We start from the raw sequence: 18,847 nt of genomic DNA on the forward strand, positions 1-18,847 counted from the left end.
CTCGACAACGCGCCAATTTTGAAATTATAATTTCATTAGTGGTATATCTTCAATGCATTGAATATTTTTTTTCATTTGAAATTCCACAAGATGTGGCTTCCCCCTTCCGCTCGTTTTACAGTCGGCTAAATTTCAGTTAAACAAATAAAAAACAAAAAGCATTCACTCCGCAGAAAATAAAATTCACCCCGTTGACTCGAACACCCCCGCATGGGGTGTGGCGCCCTCCCTCTCTTGGGATGCAGTACTACGATGCCGCTGGGGTCACTCCAACCCCCAGAACTGAGCCTCTACTTCACTCAATCCTCTTTGGTCTAGTCCGCGCACAGCACACTCCATTTTCTTCTAATCGGCTTGAGATAAATGGCAAAAGCACCGGTCATTGCCGGCAAACACTCTTTTATTTTCTGAGAGATAGTCCAAAATCATTATATCATTTGAAAATATAAAAATCCATTGGAGATATAACAACGAGTAAAAATGGAGACCGAGGAGAGCGATCGAGACATTCTCGGCCAAATTCTCAGCGAAACAGAACTCACACAAATTCCGGAAGACATTGCAACAAAATTGCGATCACATTTCAACGAAAATTTTGAAGGATTCATCACTGCTAAAGCCGTTTTCCAACATGGCAAGCAAAATTACGGTATGTATGATGTCATGAGCAACAATTGATCACTCACTTTCGAGAATGGAACTTTCTAACCAAAAGGCGTCTTTTGGTATTTCCTCATGCGTTTGATTTTCGTAGATTCATGAATCAGATAAATAGTTTCACCCAATTCTACGACAAAAAATTAAAATTGAATGATTGTTATAGAGAAAAAAATTGAGAAGCTGGAAAAAGACTGCCAAGAGCAGCAGCTGGACTTTGACGAGTGCAAAGGAAAGCTGGAGATGGCAGAGACTCATGTCACCGATCTCCAGGTGAAGCTCGACGAGGCAAAAACGGAAATCTATAAGCTCCAGGAGTCATTGAAACGTCTGCAAAAGGAGACCTCAGAATTCAGACGTCAACGAGACGCAGCAGTTGATGAACGTGACACCCTCCAGTTGCAGGCAGAGCGCAGAGATCATGAGGTGGAGCGTCTGCACACTGAGCTGAATTCCCTGTCTGCCCAGCTGCAGTCAGCAGTGGCAGCTAAATGTCAGGCTCTGGCTGAATCCGAGGAGATCAAGAGTCGAGAGCTCAACCTGGATTACAAAGAGAAACGCCTGGAGCAGGAGAGGAATCTCATGTGCCAGCAGATGAGCTCCCTGGAGGTCGAACTGTCGAAGAAGACGTCAGAACTCCAGACAACAAGGTCAGAGGCATCAGCAAGGAGTCTTCTCACAGAGACTCGTCTATCTCAACTGGAAGAGGAGCTCAGAATTTCCAATGACAGTTTGACCCAACTCCGAGAAGTCAACACTAATTTCCAGAAGAGGTGCGACGAATTGACCCAGAAATTGGAGGAGCAAAGGAACCACGAGTTGGCAATGCACTCGTCATACAGGGAGGAAATTGGCGCCCAGACTAGACTCGCTGATTTGTACAAGGGGATGTCTGAAGAGGCCAATGCCAAAGCTGAAGAGTACACAAATGCTGTTAAAGAGCTTCAGTCGATTGTTGAGCAGGCAACTGATCAGTATGGAACCTTGGAGACGGCTTTTGCTCAATTTAAATTGGAGCACGAGGAAATTCTGGCCGAGAAGGAGAGGCGAATTGAAGAACTGTCTGCAGAGCTGGAGAAGGCTAATGAATTGCTGGGAAACCTGAAGCAGGAGAGATTGGACCAGGCAGTGGAGCAATTAGCTCCAACAGCGGCGATCACAAGTAGAATTCTCAAGAAAGGACTGAGTTTAACTCAGATCTACACAAAACTCGTAGACACTGTGAACGAGCTGACTGTTGAGAAGGAAGAGAATGACAAGCTGAAAGCCCAGATGGACGTGATCCTTAAAGAACTTGAGGATAAAGCCCCAGCCGTCCAGCGCCAGAGAGTTGAGTACGAGGCAGCAGTTGCCAACGTAGAAACCCTCTCGAATCAGCTGGACGAACTTCTGACTGAGAATAATCGTCTCCAGGAGACTGCTGATGAAGCTGCACGACTCTCCAGTCATCAGACTCGTGAGAACCAACGTCTGAAGACAGAACTCTCTGATTTAGCTCGACAGGTCTGCTTCCTCCTGAAAGAAGTCCAGGAGAGCCGAACTGGAACTAGACTTCCCACTGGTGATGAAACCGCCATGGAGACAGACTTGGCGTCGTCCCAGCTGATCAGTAAGAGACTAGTGACATTCCGAGACATCGAGGAGCTTCAGGAGAACAACCAGAAACTTCTGTCAATCGTGAGAACATTGTCCACGAGACAAGAAGAGATAGAACGCTCTAATGATGATTTACAATCTGGGGAATTGAATGAGAAATTAGCTCGATATCTCGAGCAGTTGTCAGAGATGCAGGCAGCCCAGGAGAGACAAAGCAAGATGCTGGATGGATTGATGAGACAACGAGACATGTACAAGAGCATGTATCAGCAGGCCTTAAATCAGACTCCTGGGCAGGGTGTAAAGGATTCCCAAGAGAGTCTTCAACAGGATTCAAGTTCTGAGGATAAATCCACCTCTGAAGACCCTGAGAAATCTCTGCAGGCTCAAGTAGACACGATCAAAGAGCTCGAGAGAAAGCTCTCTGATGCTGAAATCAAGTTGAAAGCTATTAGCGACGAGTACTCGACTTATAAAAAAGAAAAGGCTGCTCACGAGAAGATGCTTGGGGAGGAGGTGGAAAGACTGAGAAAAGAGGCAGATACAAATTCCACTCGCTGCTGTCGTCTGAAGGTTCAGCTGGATTCGTCACAAGAGCGGTTCAATCTTCTCCAGTCTAATGTAGCTACGTACAGGTCGCAAATAAAAGCACTTGAAGAGACGCGTGCTAATTACAGCACAACAATTGGAAAGCACGAGCAGAGCATAATGCTGCTGAAGGACGAAGCCCTCACTGCCCAGTCTAAATTGTCTCGTGCTGAGGTTCAGCTGGAAAATCTCAGGCAGGAGAGACAGCATCTCCGGGACAATGAGGGACGTTTGCTGAAGGAACGAGAGATGCTGCATAGAGAGAGACAGACACAGGCCCTTCTCAAGGCTGATGTAGAGTCTATCAAGGCTAGTTTGGAGAGGGCGCAGGCTGAGGGTCAACTGAGAGCTGAAATGCGATTGGATGACGCCAATAGGGAGTGCGCTGCATTGCGGAGACGTTTGCAGGAGGAGCAAGACAGGTTTAGAGAGCTGTCGTCTCATCTGGAGAGACAGTTGTCGACAGCCCAGGAGAGGCTGGCTGAGGAGCAGACTCTTGGGGAGCGATTAAAGTCAGAGCTGGATGAGGTGAAGACAGCCCAGGGGATTGTGGAACGGAAGGCTGAGGAATTGGAGGCTAAACTCAGGGAGACACAAGCTCAATCGCGAGCCAAACCCATCACTGGGGATGAGAATCTTGCTAAACGGTTGCATGAATTGGAGTTGCAGCTGGCTGGAGCGAATGCTGAAATCAGGTCGTTGGTGGAGCAGCTGAAAACAGCGAGACAGCAGAATCAGCAGTACAGTGATATTGCTGATAGCACGGAGACACAATTGAAGGAGATGGCTGATCAGCATCAGAAGAGGGTGAGAGAGCTGGAGACAGCACTGGAAGCTGCGAGAAATGATGCTGCAACTCTTGATAAACGGGTGAAACACCTCGAGAGTGAGTTAATGCAATCGCAGAGTGGACAGCAGGTGAGTGATTCGGAGTTGAGGGAGAGGCTGTCGTCTGCTGAGACTAAACTGGAGGAGTTGGATGAAGTTAAGGGTGAGCTTGAGCTTATGAAGAGTGATCTTCAGGCTGCGTCACAGGCAGCGCATGAGGCTGAGGAGAAGTACGCCAGGGAGATGGTGCTTCATTCCAATGATCTCCAGGCATTAGCTAAATTGCGTAGTGAGACTGAGAATATATCCAAGACTGTCAGTCAGTTGACTCAGGCCAGAGATACTGCTGTGGCTGCCCTTGAGGCAGGGAGGTCAACCAGTCAAGCACGAGAGGGAGAACTCAAGAAAGATATCGAGGAGTTGGAGAGGAGGATCGATGATCTCGATAAACAGAATGGACTCCTTCATAATCAGATTCAGGAGTTGAGTGATAGAACTGCTATTATGCAGAGCAGTAGATCATCCATTGGGGAGCAGGAGGCCATGGATACCAGTATTGAGAACATGAACAAGAGTTTTACTGGAACGGAAGAGGACTCAAAATCCACTGAACAATTACTGAAGATCATTAAATATCTGAGGAGAGAGAAGGATCTAGCTGTTACCAAACTCGATGTTCTTCGTGCTGAGAGCATGAGACTCAAGTCACAGGTGGAGAATCTTGAGAAGAGAGTGAAGGACGCTGAGGAGGCCATGAATTCCCAGAGGGAAAAATCAGATATCGATGTTGCAACGACCTCCAGGCATGCTGAACTCTTGAGAAAAGTGGAGACTCTCAATGCCATTGCTGATTCCAATAGAATTCTCAGAGAGGAACGAGATACTCTGCTAACTAAAGTCACAGACTTGTCTTCCCAGATATCAACGCTGTCTGAGGAGGTGGTGCCCCTCAGGGAACAGGCGAGAGACCTCACAGCAAAGACAGAGCTACTCACAGCAGAAAATACTGGCTTGAGGAGCGAAGCCATGAGGTGGAGGCAACGCGCCAATGCTCTGGTGGAACGAGCCAATAAAGCTAGTCCTGAGGACTGGAGGAGACTCCAGACAGAGCGTGAGAATCTCAGTAAATTGTTAACCTCGGAGCGTGAAATTCATGCCAAGAAAATGGAGGAGCTGAACGCCCTGAAGGCGGAAAAGGCAAGACTCGAGGAGCAGAACCTCCAGCTGCAGAAACAAATTCAAACCCATGGGGAGGAGGCAACCAAAGCCTCGGAGGAAGCTCGTAAACTTGGACAAGATCTTAATGAAGCCCTTGCCGACTCAACCTCAAAGTCCAATGATCTGGCTTCGTTGAAGAAAGAACTGGATGACAAGGAAGCTGCGCTCAATGATGTCAAGAACAAAGAAATTCAGATTAGAAGAATTGCCAAGAAATATAAGACACAGTATGAGGAACTGGCCAATCGTCGCGTCGAAGAGGTGCCCGCCGAACCCAATCCTGAGGACGTTCAGGCCACTCAAGAGAAGGAGGAAGTGTTGAGAGAGGAAGGACGCAGGGAGATTCGTCAAAAAATTGTGGACCTAGAGGGGCAGATTGAAGAGTTGAATGCAACGATTAATTCACTTCGTGAGGAAGGTGATGGACTCAGGAGGGAGATTGATAATTTAAATAGAACGAGTTCTGAGAAGGAGGAGAGGACAACGAGGCTGCTGAAAACAGCCAAAACACGAATTATGCAATTGACCGAGTCCAAAGCCAGATGCGAGAGGGAACTCATCGAATCGAAGGAGAAGATCGAATCAATGTCGAATGATAATGATCAGAGTGAGCACGACGCAAGGCTGACTGTCATAAAATCTCAATTGGAGGCGAGGATCGCTAGATTGGAGCATGAGAAGGCTGAGATAATAGCTGAGAAAGAGGCTTTACTCCAGAGAATTGCCCAGATGCAGCGACAGCTGTCAGCTGGTGTCAGTGGAGTTTCAGTGATGACTGAACCACCGACAGCTAATATCAAGCCAATGGCTTCAGCTAGAGCTGAGACTCCTCTTGCAAGCATCAGACCCCTCAATGTTCAGAGCAGAACAGCTGCTGTTATGCCGACAACTGCTAATAATCCGGTGCTCGTGGCACCTCAGCAGCAGCAACAGGTGGTTCACACTACTGAGACGAGTTCACCGACTAGCAGTCATACGGATTATCAGCCAAGTACGAGTACGTCGGTGTCACAGGCTGGGCAGTCGAATTTGAGACAACTTGCTGTCCAACCGCAGTTGAGTGAATCTGCTGAGTCGACACAGAGAGAGGAGTCTGAGAATTCTGATAATGGACAGCAGGTGCAGCAACAGGGACAGCAGCAGAGCTGCCAGAATCAGCAGGTACAGCAGCAGGGACAGAGTCAGCAGGTGCAGGGACAGGATCCACAGCAGCCACCGCAGACTGTAGCACTTGTCAGTCCCCGGGTAGAGCAGCAGAGCATGCAGCAGACTCAGCAGACGACTGGAGGTGATCAGCAGCAGACTATTCCCAGCAGTTCGACACAGTCTGTTAGCACTTCTCAGGTTTCTGGGGGCCATAAAAGACCGAGAACTCTGGAGCCCACTGCCTCGGGGTCTGGTGTTGTCGAGGGTACTGATTTGAGGACTGACCAACCGAGTCCAAAGGCCAAGAGAATTCGCACGCAAGAAATGCCCAGTACAGCGACAACCAGTGGATCTGAGGTTGAGTATCAAGTTCCGACATCCAGCCAACGAGACCAAGACGAGGAACCTGAAGATGGGTGTGTCGTTGTGGATTGTGACGAGGGTGGTGGTCACAATCAGGCACCCGAGGAAGAGGAATTTGACAATGATCCCTATGGAGAAATGGAGGAGGACGAGGAGGAGGAGGAGGAGGAAGAGGAAGAGCTTCCATATGGCGTCGAGGAGGAGGTAGAGGGTGACAATAACGAGGTAGAAATAATGGAGGATGACTCGAGAAATGTCGAAGTGCCAAGACAAGTACAACAGGCTATTCCTACCAGTCAACCCCAGCAACAGCAGTCCGAGGCTATCAGCAGCGCTGGACCCACTGGGGAGCCTCCAGCATTTTCAAGGTCTTCCAGGGGAATAGCCCCAATGCCACGCCAGCAGCAACACTTTCTGCTTCCTCAACAGGGATATGAAGATGGCGGAGATGACAGTATTGTCCCCAGCACTCCAACACTATTCGTTCCACGAAGGGGTGATGGTTTTGGTGAGGCTGTCAGCTCTCCCCAGGTACCACAGGGTCGATTTACCTTCGGTGATTCAACACCGTCGTCCACCCCCTCACTAACTCCCACTTGTACTACAGTGAGAACAATGTTCGCTGTTTCTGGGTCTGGAGTTGCTCAGGTTGTTCAAGAGGGTATGGACGATACCAGAATGGATTTGACACAGTTGGAAGACGGTGGCACTGGTCGAAGTGTTCCAACGACTCCCCTCCAGGTATCACCAGCAGCTGATTTACCCCCGTCGACCTCTGGGGGACAGGAGGAGCAGGAGGTAGCAATTGCTGGCTCGTCAGCGACTCCTGGATCAGTTGATATGAGTGTCGAGGGAACATCGGCACCTAGTATTCGTGTCACTGATGAACAAGAGAGTGAGCAGATGGAGGCAGTTCCAGGATCGAGTACAGCACCTGGTGCTGATGGTGTTAGTTCGGAAAGTGATCAACCGACAACTGATCCATCGGGATGTGGCACGGAGGGGTCTGTTGATGAGGACTCTGTCGAGGCTGGAGGCGATGAAGGTGATGCCGAGGAGGAGGGACGAGAGGCTGAAGCCTCACCTTCCAGCAATGTCAGGCAGAGGAATACTGTGAGTGCTGGTGTCAATGCAGCTAATATTATCTCGGGGGAGGAAAATCGTGGAGCTGTTACCAGGAGATCGGCCAGGGCGGCAGCACAGCAGTACAGGGGAAATCCGAGGGGTGCCAGGACTCCGATCACTTGGGGGAATCAGGGCACCACTGGACAATCACCCGTGAGAGGACATCCTGCTAGAGGCACTGCCATTGATGGGGTCAGGGGTAGAGGCTCCAGGGGGAGGAGAGCCAGGTCCAAGTACTCATTCCCCAGGTACTAGGATTTTAAAAAACTTTTTTTTTGGTTATCGTGGGGTGGGAGTTTTTATCGGGAATTACTTTTCCTTCGTACAGAGAATTATTTTAAAGTCGCAGTTGGTGGTTTTCATTTTTCACCTGGAGAAATAGCGATTGGAATGGAATTATTATTGGTTGCTGTGTTCTTCCGATTCTCTCAAGACTTTTGCAATTTTTCACTCACTATAATAGAATGCTTGGGAAACCATCGGTCTTGGGAATAAATGTGATTTTCTGTATGAAAAAAGGTTTACCGTGAAATTTTTCGAAAGAAAAAAAAATTGTGAGGGTTTGTTACATTGAGACATCGACGTGAGTCCATTTTACCCCAAGAGTCTGTCCTCATTTACCTTTTTACGAATAGTTATAAGTTTTTTGACGTTTGACAAAGTCTCTTCGACTTTTTTTGAATCATCTGTCATTCCAATTCATATTTTTCATTTAAATCACCTATTCTTTCTTTTACGCTAGAAGGGATATTTATCTCAGGTAGTAAAATACTGCGCATTTATAATTACGACTCCTTGCGAGATTTCCAATGTAGCGAGAAGGAATGATATTCATGAAGATTTATGAGTAAATTAGAATGTCGATTATTGGATCGATTATTGGATTAAATTAATAAACCAGGTGTATATAAAGAGATGACTGTTTGTGATTCTTTTATTCTTCGCCCTTTTTCCTAAATCATTCGTCACGGGATACCAGAAAAATTGTTTAACATTTTCTTTTTTCCTCAAGACTGATTGTACTGAGATTTTCCTCTTCATTAATTCCTCATCAATCATTACCTCAGTCTGATCGAGGAAAAGTCCGCACTAAACTCGAAACTCAACCCGAAGACATTAAAAAATGATATTATCAAACTTTTAAAAATATAAAATATATTTGGCAAATAAAAAATCATGAAGTCCTCAATAATTTATATTCTCCATAAATATATATCAACAATAAATACTTGCAATGGTATAATAAATAAGATGAACAATGACAATATAAATTTCCATGACAAACTCCCCTGATCTTATAAATAGAATTCACTCTGAATTTATGAAATGCATTTTGCTGGCCAAAAACATGCGACAAAATGAAAAAAAAAACTTCAAGTAGACGCAGTGTACAGAGTCAACGCTAAATACCCAATTGTTATAACAAAAGTACTGTTAAAAATAAGGGATTCATTTACAATAATTTGAGAGTAATGGAAGACCGAAAGAAATGTCCGATAGAAGCCAGGAGTGGTTCTATCAAAAGATTGAATATAAAAAAGACGATGAAATCTTTAAATTCTGTTTTAACTCGCCATAAAGCGCTAGACGCCGACAATTCCCCGATGGCAAAGTGCCAAAAATATTATTCTATCTCTGATTTCGCACGTTTAATTCTGTTAACACGGAATATTCTCAGACACCCGAAAGCCATTATCATTCTTGACACCCCCGATGCATTGACAACACCCTCCCAACATATTTGGAATTTATTTTCACATAATACCGGATATACCCGAATGTTAAAGTGTTAAATACAAATTTATCATATCAAAGAATTAATAAACAAATTTTTTCACAGCCGACAGTGGATCCAGCGATGGAGTAAACCGACGAAATCCAGTGATTGAATGAAAATTCAACACAATTCACTTTATTCAGTACTAGAATCGTCGTAAGAAGAAATATTTGGTTTTCTCACATTGAGTTGTTCTCGATAAGTTTTATTATTAGCTGTACCGCACTCGCAGGATGTGTGATTCTCGATGGTGAGCTTGACCAATTGACTGGTTCCATTGGCCTCCAATCTGTAGATCTCTATTTCTTTCTCACTCTTGGTTTTAGCGAGACAAGTGAGTGAAGGAGAGTCACAGCATCCAGCGTGTCCATCACACCTTTTCACCACGAGATAAGACGGTGTTATAATCGGGACTGAAGAATTTGTTATGTATTTATGATCTTTGAGAAGATCTATTATGTGATAAGTCCTGGGTTGGGGTCCATTGCAGTAGAATTCTTGGCATGTCTTCACCGCCTCCAGTCGCCGGACTTTATCGTAAATACTTATTTTGTGTTTTTTGGTTACTGCTACTGTCCCTGAGAATACCCCCACGGTATTGATCACAATCATCACAACAATTAAGACAACTCCTACACTCGGCACATGTGGATATCTCTTCATCGCCATTTTGGTACTCTGATACTCTTCTTTGATTGTGATGCTCACTGGATTTGTTTGTTTTGTCAATTGATTTATTTATCCAATAGGAATTGTAGGTGAGATCTATCCGCTATTCAGGTTCAGATCGAGACTGAGAATTTTCTGAAGGCAGACGAGTATTTATACGACTTGATATTCGCTTCCCCCGCACGTCGGCTTATCTTGGTTCGAGCCGGTGTGTAGCTCACGCTTTGTCATCTGGACGTGAGAGAAACCCAAGGGTTTGCGAATTTTCCTGTCGGCTCTTCTTTTTTTTTATTTCTTTTTTTTTGTGTGACGACAGTCTGTTGGTGCCACTTGGGGAATTGGAATCGATCGTCATTGCGGTTTTGCAGGTTCAGGGGAATTCTTCTTGCTGGTGGCTGCCGGCGTCTTCACTGACTCTCCAAGCAATCTCGAAAGTGAATCAGAGAGAATTTCCTAGAAAAAATATTCAGTAAAAAAATCGTGGAATCCTATTTTTCGAAGTTGAAAAGGCGGTGAAAAGTTACTCCATAAATTCAGTGCCAAGAGGAAACGAAAATTCTTGTGAAATAGCTGAGAAAAAAGATTCACTCTCCAGTAACCATATAACCCGGACTGAAAGCGATTTGAAGAAGACAAATTGTTTAAATAATTGTTTAAAAATACGAGGTGGAGCGTCACCATGTTTGACGCCCCTTGCGGCCGAGGGTGAGTGCAAACATGGCGGTGGTAACACACGTGTGAACCACCTCGTATATTTAAACAATTATTTAAATAATTTATCTTCTTCAAATCTCGCTCAATTTTTGTGAGCCTTCTCTAGAAGAATGAACAATTTTATAAACCAAGCGCTCAGAAATTTCGGTCCCTTTCTCCTTGAGATTCAGAAGTGGAAATTCTCTCTCGCATTTCAAGTCTTTCTTAATTTCTTCATAATTACAATTTAAACACCATTTACCCGTAATTCGAATGTGTCATAGGATATAATTGGGGGAATTACGCTGTGGTTTTATCAACGCAAGTTCATGGTGAGCAAGCATCTAGGAAAAATCAGATCCCCTAGAGATCAGAATGACGCAAATTAGCACTTGTGGACTTCCTTAGGATCACATGTCTAGAATTTGCGCCCTACGAGGTGCATCCGACAATGAGACAATAACCGAAATTATCGTATCAAGCGTGATAACTGGTTGATGAGTAAGTCCTTCGTTAGAATTCAGCGTCCTCTAAGAATATTCGATCTGCGCAAATTTTTCAAATCATCCACTGAGACAAAACGAAATATTCAAGTGGCAAAACTAATACAGGTCTCCTGTTCAATTTTAATAATGACTCACTGATGATTCAATGAGGAAAATAGTAGCCTGCAATTACGAAAAATTAGATGAGAAAGTGTCGCACGTGAGGTAACGATCAATCTCAATCAAAATGATTCCTTCCTCGTTGATTTACTCATGACAATTCCACTTGACACCTCAAAACTACGTCAATTGCATTATTGCTATTATCTGATTGAGTCTATCCAAATGCTAATGTCGATTTTATTTTTAGATTCCCCCGATCGGAAGTACGTGGAGGAATAAGGAAAATTATTAACGAATACATCAATGCAATGCGTGTGAATTGATTAGGAAAAATTGTTGCAATCCTCGGAAATTGTTGCGAATTTCCCAGAGAGTCGCGAATAATTGCACGAGTTATTATTCAATTTAATTAATTAATTAATTCGTTTACTCTGATCTTGGCAGGTAATTACGACTATTCATGGATTCGCATTGATTTTTTAACAGAAAGCAATAATTTGGTAATTTAATTTACTGAAAATAATTAGTAGAAAATTGATGGCTGGCGCCGGAAATCCTGAGAAGGGAAAATATTTATAAATTATTGTCGTGGTATATGAAATCTTCAAGGAATGAATATCAATCAGATGTCACTTGATCGATCCTCGAATGAATAGTCTGCATTTATTCTCATTAGTATTGATTATTCTCGTGTAATCACTTGAGTGGCGCTTGAGAGAACATGTACAGATTACGTAAATAAAAAAAAAACTAGATGGAAAAACCAAATCCGCATGAATGAAGAAAATGCGGACTGCACCGACTGAAATCGCACAGTTGCCACATCAGGTTTTTTCGTCGGTAATTTTTCGGTCATTTCCAGTAACTTTTCCTGAATTACACATTTTCCTGAATTATAATTCGCTGAATTATGAATTATAAATTGCGGTGGAAGACCTTTGAATTTATTATGATGAGAAAAATTTCGTGAGGGAAATTAATCGGCGAGAGCATTAGTACGATTTTTTCTTTTGGTGAAATCCGGGGAATGAATGAAAAATTCACTGACGAGATTATCTTTCAGAACTGGAAATTATGAGATATTATAGTGGAGCCATCCATTAGTTCTCTTTTCCGTCTTGTATCCATCACTCGGAATTTTTTGCGAATGAGAAAGACCCGCATGAATCGGATAACCGAACGCCCACACGTTTATCTCATTCACAGATAGCAAATGTGATGAATGATTGATGGGAAGGGATTAGACTAGCGTAAAAGAGTGAGTGTAATAATAAATGATCTTTCTTCTTCCTGAGGACAAACGATTGTTGCGAGACATCAGGAAAATCCTGACCCGAGGGAATCCTGAAAATAACTTTTACTCTTTTCCTTCACTTTTTTATCGGATTCAATCCAAAAGAATCTGTCCGAGTTTATCAGTTAAATTTCAAATGGCTATTCTGCGAAATTTAAAAAGAAAGACATGAGAGAATTCTCTTGTGTAATTTTCACGTGGGCGTTTTATTATTGTAAATGATGGGAGACTAGCTTTCGACCGAGAAATTCGTCAGTAATTCGATGATTCAGTCATGGGAATTTCCGAGACTCCAGTGAAAGGATTTTTTTCTCATTCCTAAATTACTGTCATCGGAATATTCTCTATGCATATTAAATTGACCTTTTCTCGTTGATAAACGCCTGTTTAATTCGAATCTACAATTTATTCCAATGGAATCGGCAATTGAGTCGGAAAAATTGCAAATGGAGATTTCTATTTCTTTCTAATTTTCCAAGGTTTTTACAAATTTCTGAGAGACGCGTGATTTTCGTGTTTAATTATGAGAAATCAGAACATATCGGTAATAATTCTTTGGATAATCTATTCGCGCAATTACTATTTAGTCTCACGTGCATCACCTACATCCGGATAACTCTCCACACCATCATCTTCGGATAATGCACCTCGAAAATGTCATTTCCTTGGCATACGTGAGATGCATCTGGAACCACCAGTTGACTCTTACCCTCTCAATCGCTTTTAAAAATACTCAGAGCTTCTCCGAGTGCATGCATCTCCAACTTGAAATTCGTATTGAATTTTTTTCCTGAAAAATTTACGTCAACGGAGAAATTCATGCAAATATGATTTCCTCTGAGAATATAAATAGGTGCATTAATGCCTTCAGCTCAGAAATATCTGTGCAAAGGCATCGAGTCGACGTAATCATAAATTTTGCAGTGATTATTAAAAAATAAAATGAAAGTAATCAATAAAAAATCGTTTCATTTTTATTTTTCAATATTTTCACTTTCAAATGGAAGCATTATGATTAAAATTCATCCAATCACCAATATCGGTCCAATGTCGGCGCAGTGTTGGTACAATGTTGATATCAGTGTTGGCTCGATGTTGGCGCAGTGTTGGCGCGAGGTTTGCCCGAAATACTGACGTAGGACTGACAATTTCAGTGACATTGACTGACTCATGAGAACCACGTCCTAACGCAACATTATGCAATGCATTCATGAGGGGGAGATCCCGTTGCGTTTGACGTCATGAGAATATCTCCAGGATGAAGGTCACAGCTGGCGATGCTTCCAAGAACCCAGAGAATAGTCAAAATTTCTTCAGGTAAAGAATCATTTTTTTTACCTTGCGCAACCTGGGGTGAAGATGAACTCGACGTAGATGACGTAATTGACGAATCCACTGCTCCAGGCGAAATATATCTGGTCTAGACCAAGTGTAATATATTTTTAACATTACCTTCTCTCGGTTGATTAAAAAAAAAACATCACTCTGATTCTCGAGAAATAATCATTCCTCTTTTAACGGTTTACTATAAAAAAATATCTGCAGCAATCAATTTTAAGAGTTAATTTTCAGTCTTGCAAGAGAAAAAAAAAATTTGCCGTAACGGTAAAAGCACTTGGGATAAAACAACGAGAGCAATAGTAATTCCTCTTCGGTATTTCCAAGAAGCATTTCCAGGATTCTCCATTTGGTCCAGGAAGTACGTAATAAAAATGTGAGAGGACAATTCAGGGACGTTGGTGAAGCAGGAGAGATGGAGTAAACATGCAGAGGATGGAAAAGAGATGTTAAATATTGAGAGAAATCGGAGAGGGTGTTTGGAGCAATAGAGATGGAAGAAATGAGGAGAGAAGTCCTTTTGCCAGTGGGTAAAGTGAATAGGAGAGTAAGAATGGAGTCTTTGTGGAATATTGAATGGCATGGATATAAAGGGTATCTTGCTGTGAAAGGTGTATCTATTGAGTTGAAACGTATGCGGTCAGCATTCCTGGTAAAAAGAAGCTGAGGAAACACGTGCAGATGAATCTTCCAGCGAGCTCAGTCTTCAAACGAATACTGAACCGACAACATCATCTCTTCTCTTCAATATTTCAATATTATACCTCAGTGGTCTAGCTAGTGGTCTAGCTCCAGGTCTAAATCCCAGTGGTCAACTCAGCCAATTGAAAATTTTTCTAAACTCGAGTTCGTGGTTGTCATATCATGGCTAATACATATTATTTCGCACTTTTGGTCATCCTGGTCTCCGGTTCTTATGGAATCTTTCATCACAGGTAAGAATTTTTTTTTAGCAGCTAGGGTGATATGGAGGTTAGATTTATATTTTGGATTTTTATGATTTATCTTCAGGGAATAATCGCATTCTGAGAATTGAGTGGTAATTATCGGGTTGATATTATTAATGATCGTAATTAGAGGTGTGGGATATGTTCGTGACACGAAACTTCAGGGAAAATACCGTCGCCATTACGTAATATCGGAATAATATCCATAAAAACTGATGTAAAAAAAAAATAAAAACATCGAGTCCGAAGTTTCGATTGTTAATAACACAGCAATAATCATGCGATAATTGTAAAAAGATTCTTCCGGGATTGTTTTGAAAATTGATTTCTTTTAGTAATTTTCACTGATTTATTTTTTCTTCTGTGATTTTCAATGTTTTTGGAAAATAGAGACAGCAAATATTTGAATCACGTCCACTTGGTGTACCAGTTCAAGTGCTCATTACCTCAGCTACGGGCAGTTCCGGTTGAGGAATTGTTATCGGTTGGACCGGGTCCTGATGAGATTTTCTACCCGAGGGAGACGATCCTGGCGAGGTGTGCTGGTGCTGGCTGTTGTCTCGGGATTAATCAGGTGTGTGGGCCAATTGAAACGAGAAATGTCAGTCTTGTATTCCTGGTGAAACACCGAGTGGATCGCCAGAGAGATCGACATCACGAGACTCTTCATGTTGTGGAACACACCAAATGTGGATGCATTGATCGTGATAAACTGGATGAATCATTCAATGAAATTTAAATAAATCATCAAACCCCGAAGATTTCGTCTGTGATACTCGACAAAAAAAAACGACAAAATAATTTAAGCCATCGCTTCTCAAAAAGATAAAAAACAATTCCTCAATATTTTTTTCAATCATTAGTAGAATTATTATTTTATTTCAGTATTTGTTTAGAGGAAATGAAAATCGAAGGATTAGTGCGAAAGATTGAAATAATTTTTGATTATCGAGTATTTTATCTCGAGAGGGAGAAATCACTGGTTGCTATTGTGGAGATGGAAATAATGTTTAGCTTCCTCCAAGTCCCTCCTTATGGTATCATTTTCAGGGGCCAATTTGAGGGCCTCTTCGAATTCTGGAATTCCGTGTTGTGGAGCCGACAATTTACAAAGGGCCGCACCAAGTCGAGCGTGACAACGTGCACGAGAATCGCGGTTTCCCTCGCACTTTGGGACCATCAGCTCCAGCGCCTGTTAAATATTTTTTTTTTTTTTGTTTGTCCTGTATTTTTATTTCAACGCGAAACGTGGGAATTTTTTAGTCGCATACCTTGGAGCTGTCCTCGGCGCATCGATTATAATTTCCCAGGGCGTATTGTGCTGCTGCTCTGTTTGCGTACAGCGATGACATGTTTGGGCTCAATTTTACTCCATGGGTGTACGCACTTATTGCTCCGAGGTAATTGCCGACATTGAGGAATTCGCTGTAACGATAACGAAACGAATTGAATCACTTCTTCAGGAGTTTCTCCGAAAATAAACGAGATAGCGAAATTTTCGATAAGACCTTTCTGCCAGAGCTAATCGAGACCTACAAAAAAGTTTATTATAACAATTTGGATATTTCCATTATTTCCGCAGATATTCGCTGAAAAAATTGATGAACTCCGCGTTGTCTGCAGTTTTTTTGATTACATAATCTTCTTTTTGATTTCCTCCTGTCCAGGTCATTATATTATATCGTATCATCATTATTAATCATATTAATTATGTATTTTTTAATTATCTCTTACTCTCCCTTGTCTTTGAGCCACTGGGGGTCTTGTTCCTCCTGTGACAGATCCTCAGTCGCAAATCCGCATTTCCTCCTGGCCTCCGCCTGTTTCACCAGCCACTGGAGCATCAAAAAAATTATTTTCCCCGATGTAATTATAGAAAAAAACTGAAATACCTCTTGCTCCTGCAATTGGCTGCTCTCCCTGGCAGGAGTTGGAAATATTCTCTCAGAAAAATTGACGTTTATGGTTGCGCATTTCCTCGGTCTCGGGGTGTCATCGAATATTTCATTATGTTCACGATATTTCCCATTGAGAATGTCGTTGATTATTTTTTTTCCTCGTATCATATCTTCCTCGTTATTATTTTCCAATATTTCACGAGTGTTTGCGCGCGGGAGTCCCAATTGCTCTGTCCATTAATTAATTCATGAGGAAATTCAGTCTCTGACGTAAACAGGAATTTTATCGTTATGCATACTTTTGTGAGATAATTGTTTGTTGTTCAGAGCATCAACTGGTGGAGATTTTGACGATGGCTCAGGGTCTGGAGAGTCCTTGAACCATTTAACAGGGGTTCTGCGAAAAATTACTCATCCGCATAGAAAATACACAAAAAATACACAAAAAAATTACAAAAAAATTACAAACATTTTCATTACAATCAATAACTCGAGTTATTCAATTCCTTTAATTCACTACCAGAAATTTATTATTATGTAATGAGAAATTATTGGCTTTGGAATTTTTTTGAATATGAATTGTGCAGAAATATAATAAAATTATTTATATTTTTGGTATAGAGCATTTCTATTTATTCACTTGTATTGTTTTCTATTTTCCTGGAGTACTCCAGTTGCTCCTCCGCAAATAGGCACTTCCGCCTTTTGCCGCCAATCGTCAAATTGCGTCATTGCTTCCCGACGATGATTATCCCGCAACTCCTGGATGTGATTGTGGACTCGGGTGTCCAATTCAATTTGCTCTCTCACCGCTTTTCTCTGGAGGAGTTGACGAGTCTCTATTGTTTAAGGATATCCTTTGAAAATCCAGGGTAAAACTGCAGTAATGAGATTTTTTTTTTACCACTGCGTTTTTCCGCTCTCTTCTCCGCTGACAATCGCGCCTTCTCCAACGCTTGAATGCGAAACACTTTTTTGTCATCTTTAGTTAAATTCTCGAGAGTCAATGTCGGCCATTCTCGACCCTCTTGTAATTTTTTCAATGTTAAAATTGCTAATTCTTCGCTGAGAGTGCAGGAGCTCTTGTCCTCGAGGATTTCATCGTGAAGAAATAGTTCTAGGATGAATGGGGGATAACTCACCTGGATAAAACCATTTTATAAACGAATTTTCATTTCGTAAATTAATCAAATGCATAATTAAATCACGAGGGATTTTATAAGACTTGAGTATCACGGTGAATTAATTTTTTTTTTCTTCCGCGGCGTGAGTAACAGCTGTGAAAAACAGAATTATTATTTTATAAATGTTCCGTGTAATTAAATCAAGGCCAGTTGATGAATGGTTTATGAGAAAATTATTCCAAGTGAATGTAGAATTTTTCACATGTATTATATGAGGAAAAATATTCCTGCGGATTGAATTTATTTGAAAAATTTATTATCAGTTTTCTTAATTAATGAGCGATTATTTTTTGGCGAAATACAGTTGACACGTACTTTTAAATAATTTTCGATGGCGAATATATCCACTTTCTTCGGCTTTCCTGTCAGAGAGACAAAGATAATAATCTCCTCGGGAGTTTGTCGCCAAGTAAAATCCTTAACCAGGATTGCCGGCATTTTTAATTAGCTGTTGAATTATTAATGCAACTTGTCTGCAAGTTTTTAATGATTACGACTAAGACGAGATGCGGTGAAAGCTTTCAAGACTGCTGGAGGTTACTATCGACCAAACAACCAAAATTCTGGTGAAAAATCAATAAAAATACTATTTGTTTCAATGTATGAAGTTTACTTTTAATTGAAATGTTTCGAGAGTATTTCATGATGACAATTATTAGTTTCATTACGGAATAACAAACGTGTGAAGCTGCCAGTTTATTGGAACATTATTATCTCACAGGATTTATATGTTTCGTACTCCTCTTCATTACCAGAAAAAATTGTCTATATTTTTTTTTGTCGTTATTCTTTATTACAAAAATGTGACTCGAAGACATCGATTCTTACGGTAAAATTGTGCCTGAATTCCATGAATTATTTTCAATCAATCTGATGAAAAAAACATTACTCTAGTGCTGCCTATGACGCACGGGTCCT

General features: G+C 41.9%; 4 protein-coding genes across 5 annotated transcripts; 2 read left to right on the top strand and 2 right to left on the bottom strand.

The window, feature by feature from the left end:
- Positions 1-332: 332 nt before the first annotated feature.
- Mgtor (Megator) lies at positions 333-8,437 on the top strand. Its single transcript, XM_011302879.1, has 2 exons — positions 333-649; positions 824-8,437. Exons 1-2 carry the CDS (start codon positions 481-483, stop codon positions 7,774-7,776), a joined length of 7,122 nt encoding a protein of 2,373 aa, XP_011301181.1. The 5' UTR covers positions 333-480; the 3' UTR covers positions 7,777-8,437.
- On the bottom strand, positions 8,258-10,104 carry LOC105265413 (uncharacterized). The gene has a single exon (XM_011302878.1). It carries the CDS (start codon positions 9,965-9,967, stop codon positions 9,434-9,436), a length of 534 nt encoding a protein of 177 aa, XP_011301180.1. The 5' UTR covers positions 9,968-10,104; the 3' UTR covers positions 8,258-9,433.
- Positions 10,105-14,072: 3,968 nt separating this feature from the next.
- On the top strand, positions 14,073-15,683 carry LOC105265415 (uncharacterized). The gene is made up of 2 exons (XM_011302880.1): positions 14,073-14,835; positions 15,238-15,683. The coding sequence occupies exons 1-2, from the start codon at positions 14,765-14,767 to the stop codon at positions 15,584-15,586; spliced, it is 420 nt and encodes a 139-aa protein (XP_011301182.1). The 5' UTR covers positions 14,073-14,764; the 3' UTR covers positions 15,587-15,683.
- Positions 15,684-15,733: 50 nt separating this feature from the next.
- Positions 15,734-18,506, bottom strand: LOC105265416 (dyslexia susceptibility 1 candidate gene 1 protein homolog). 2 transcript variants are annotated; one of them, XM_011302883.1, is made up of 8 exons: positions 18,245-18,506; positions 17,650-17,887; positions 17,386-17,584; positions 17,045-17,142; positions 16,740-16,975; positions 16,582-16,682; positions 16,119-16,272; positions 15,734-16,039 (listed from the first exon to the last, which is right to left on the bottom strand). In XM_011302883.1, the coding sequence occupies exons 1-8, from the start codon at positions 18,365-18,367 to the stop codon at positions 15,824-15,826; spliced, it is 1,365 nt and encodes a 454-aa protein (XP_011301185.1). In that variant the 5' UTR covers positions 18,368-18,506; the 3' UTR covers positions 15,734-15,823. The 2 variants fall into 2 exon arrangements, with proteins under 2 accessions (XP_011301185.1, XP_011301184.1); XM_011302882.1 differs by having other exon boundaries at positions 16,582-16,975.
- Positions 18,507-18,847: the final 341 nt, after the last annotated feature.

The sequence above is a fragment of the Fopius arisanus genome, unplaced genomic scaffold (assembly GCF_000806365.1).
Source record: "Fopius arisanus strain USDA-PBARC FA_bdor unplaced genomic scaffold, ASM80636v1 scaffold00029, whole genome shotgun sequence".
NCBI classification, from domain to species: domain Eukaryota; kingdom Metazoa; phylum Arthropoda; class Insecta; order Hymenoptera; family Braconidae; genus Fopius; species Fopius arisanus.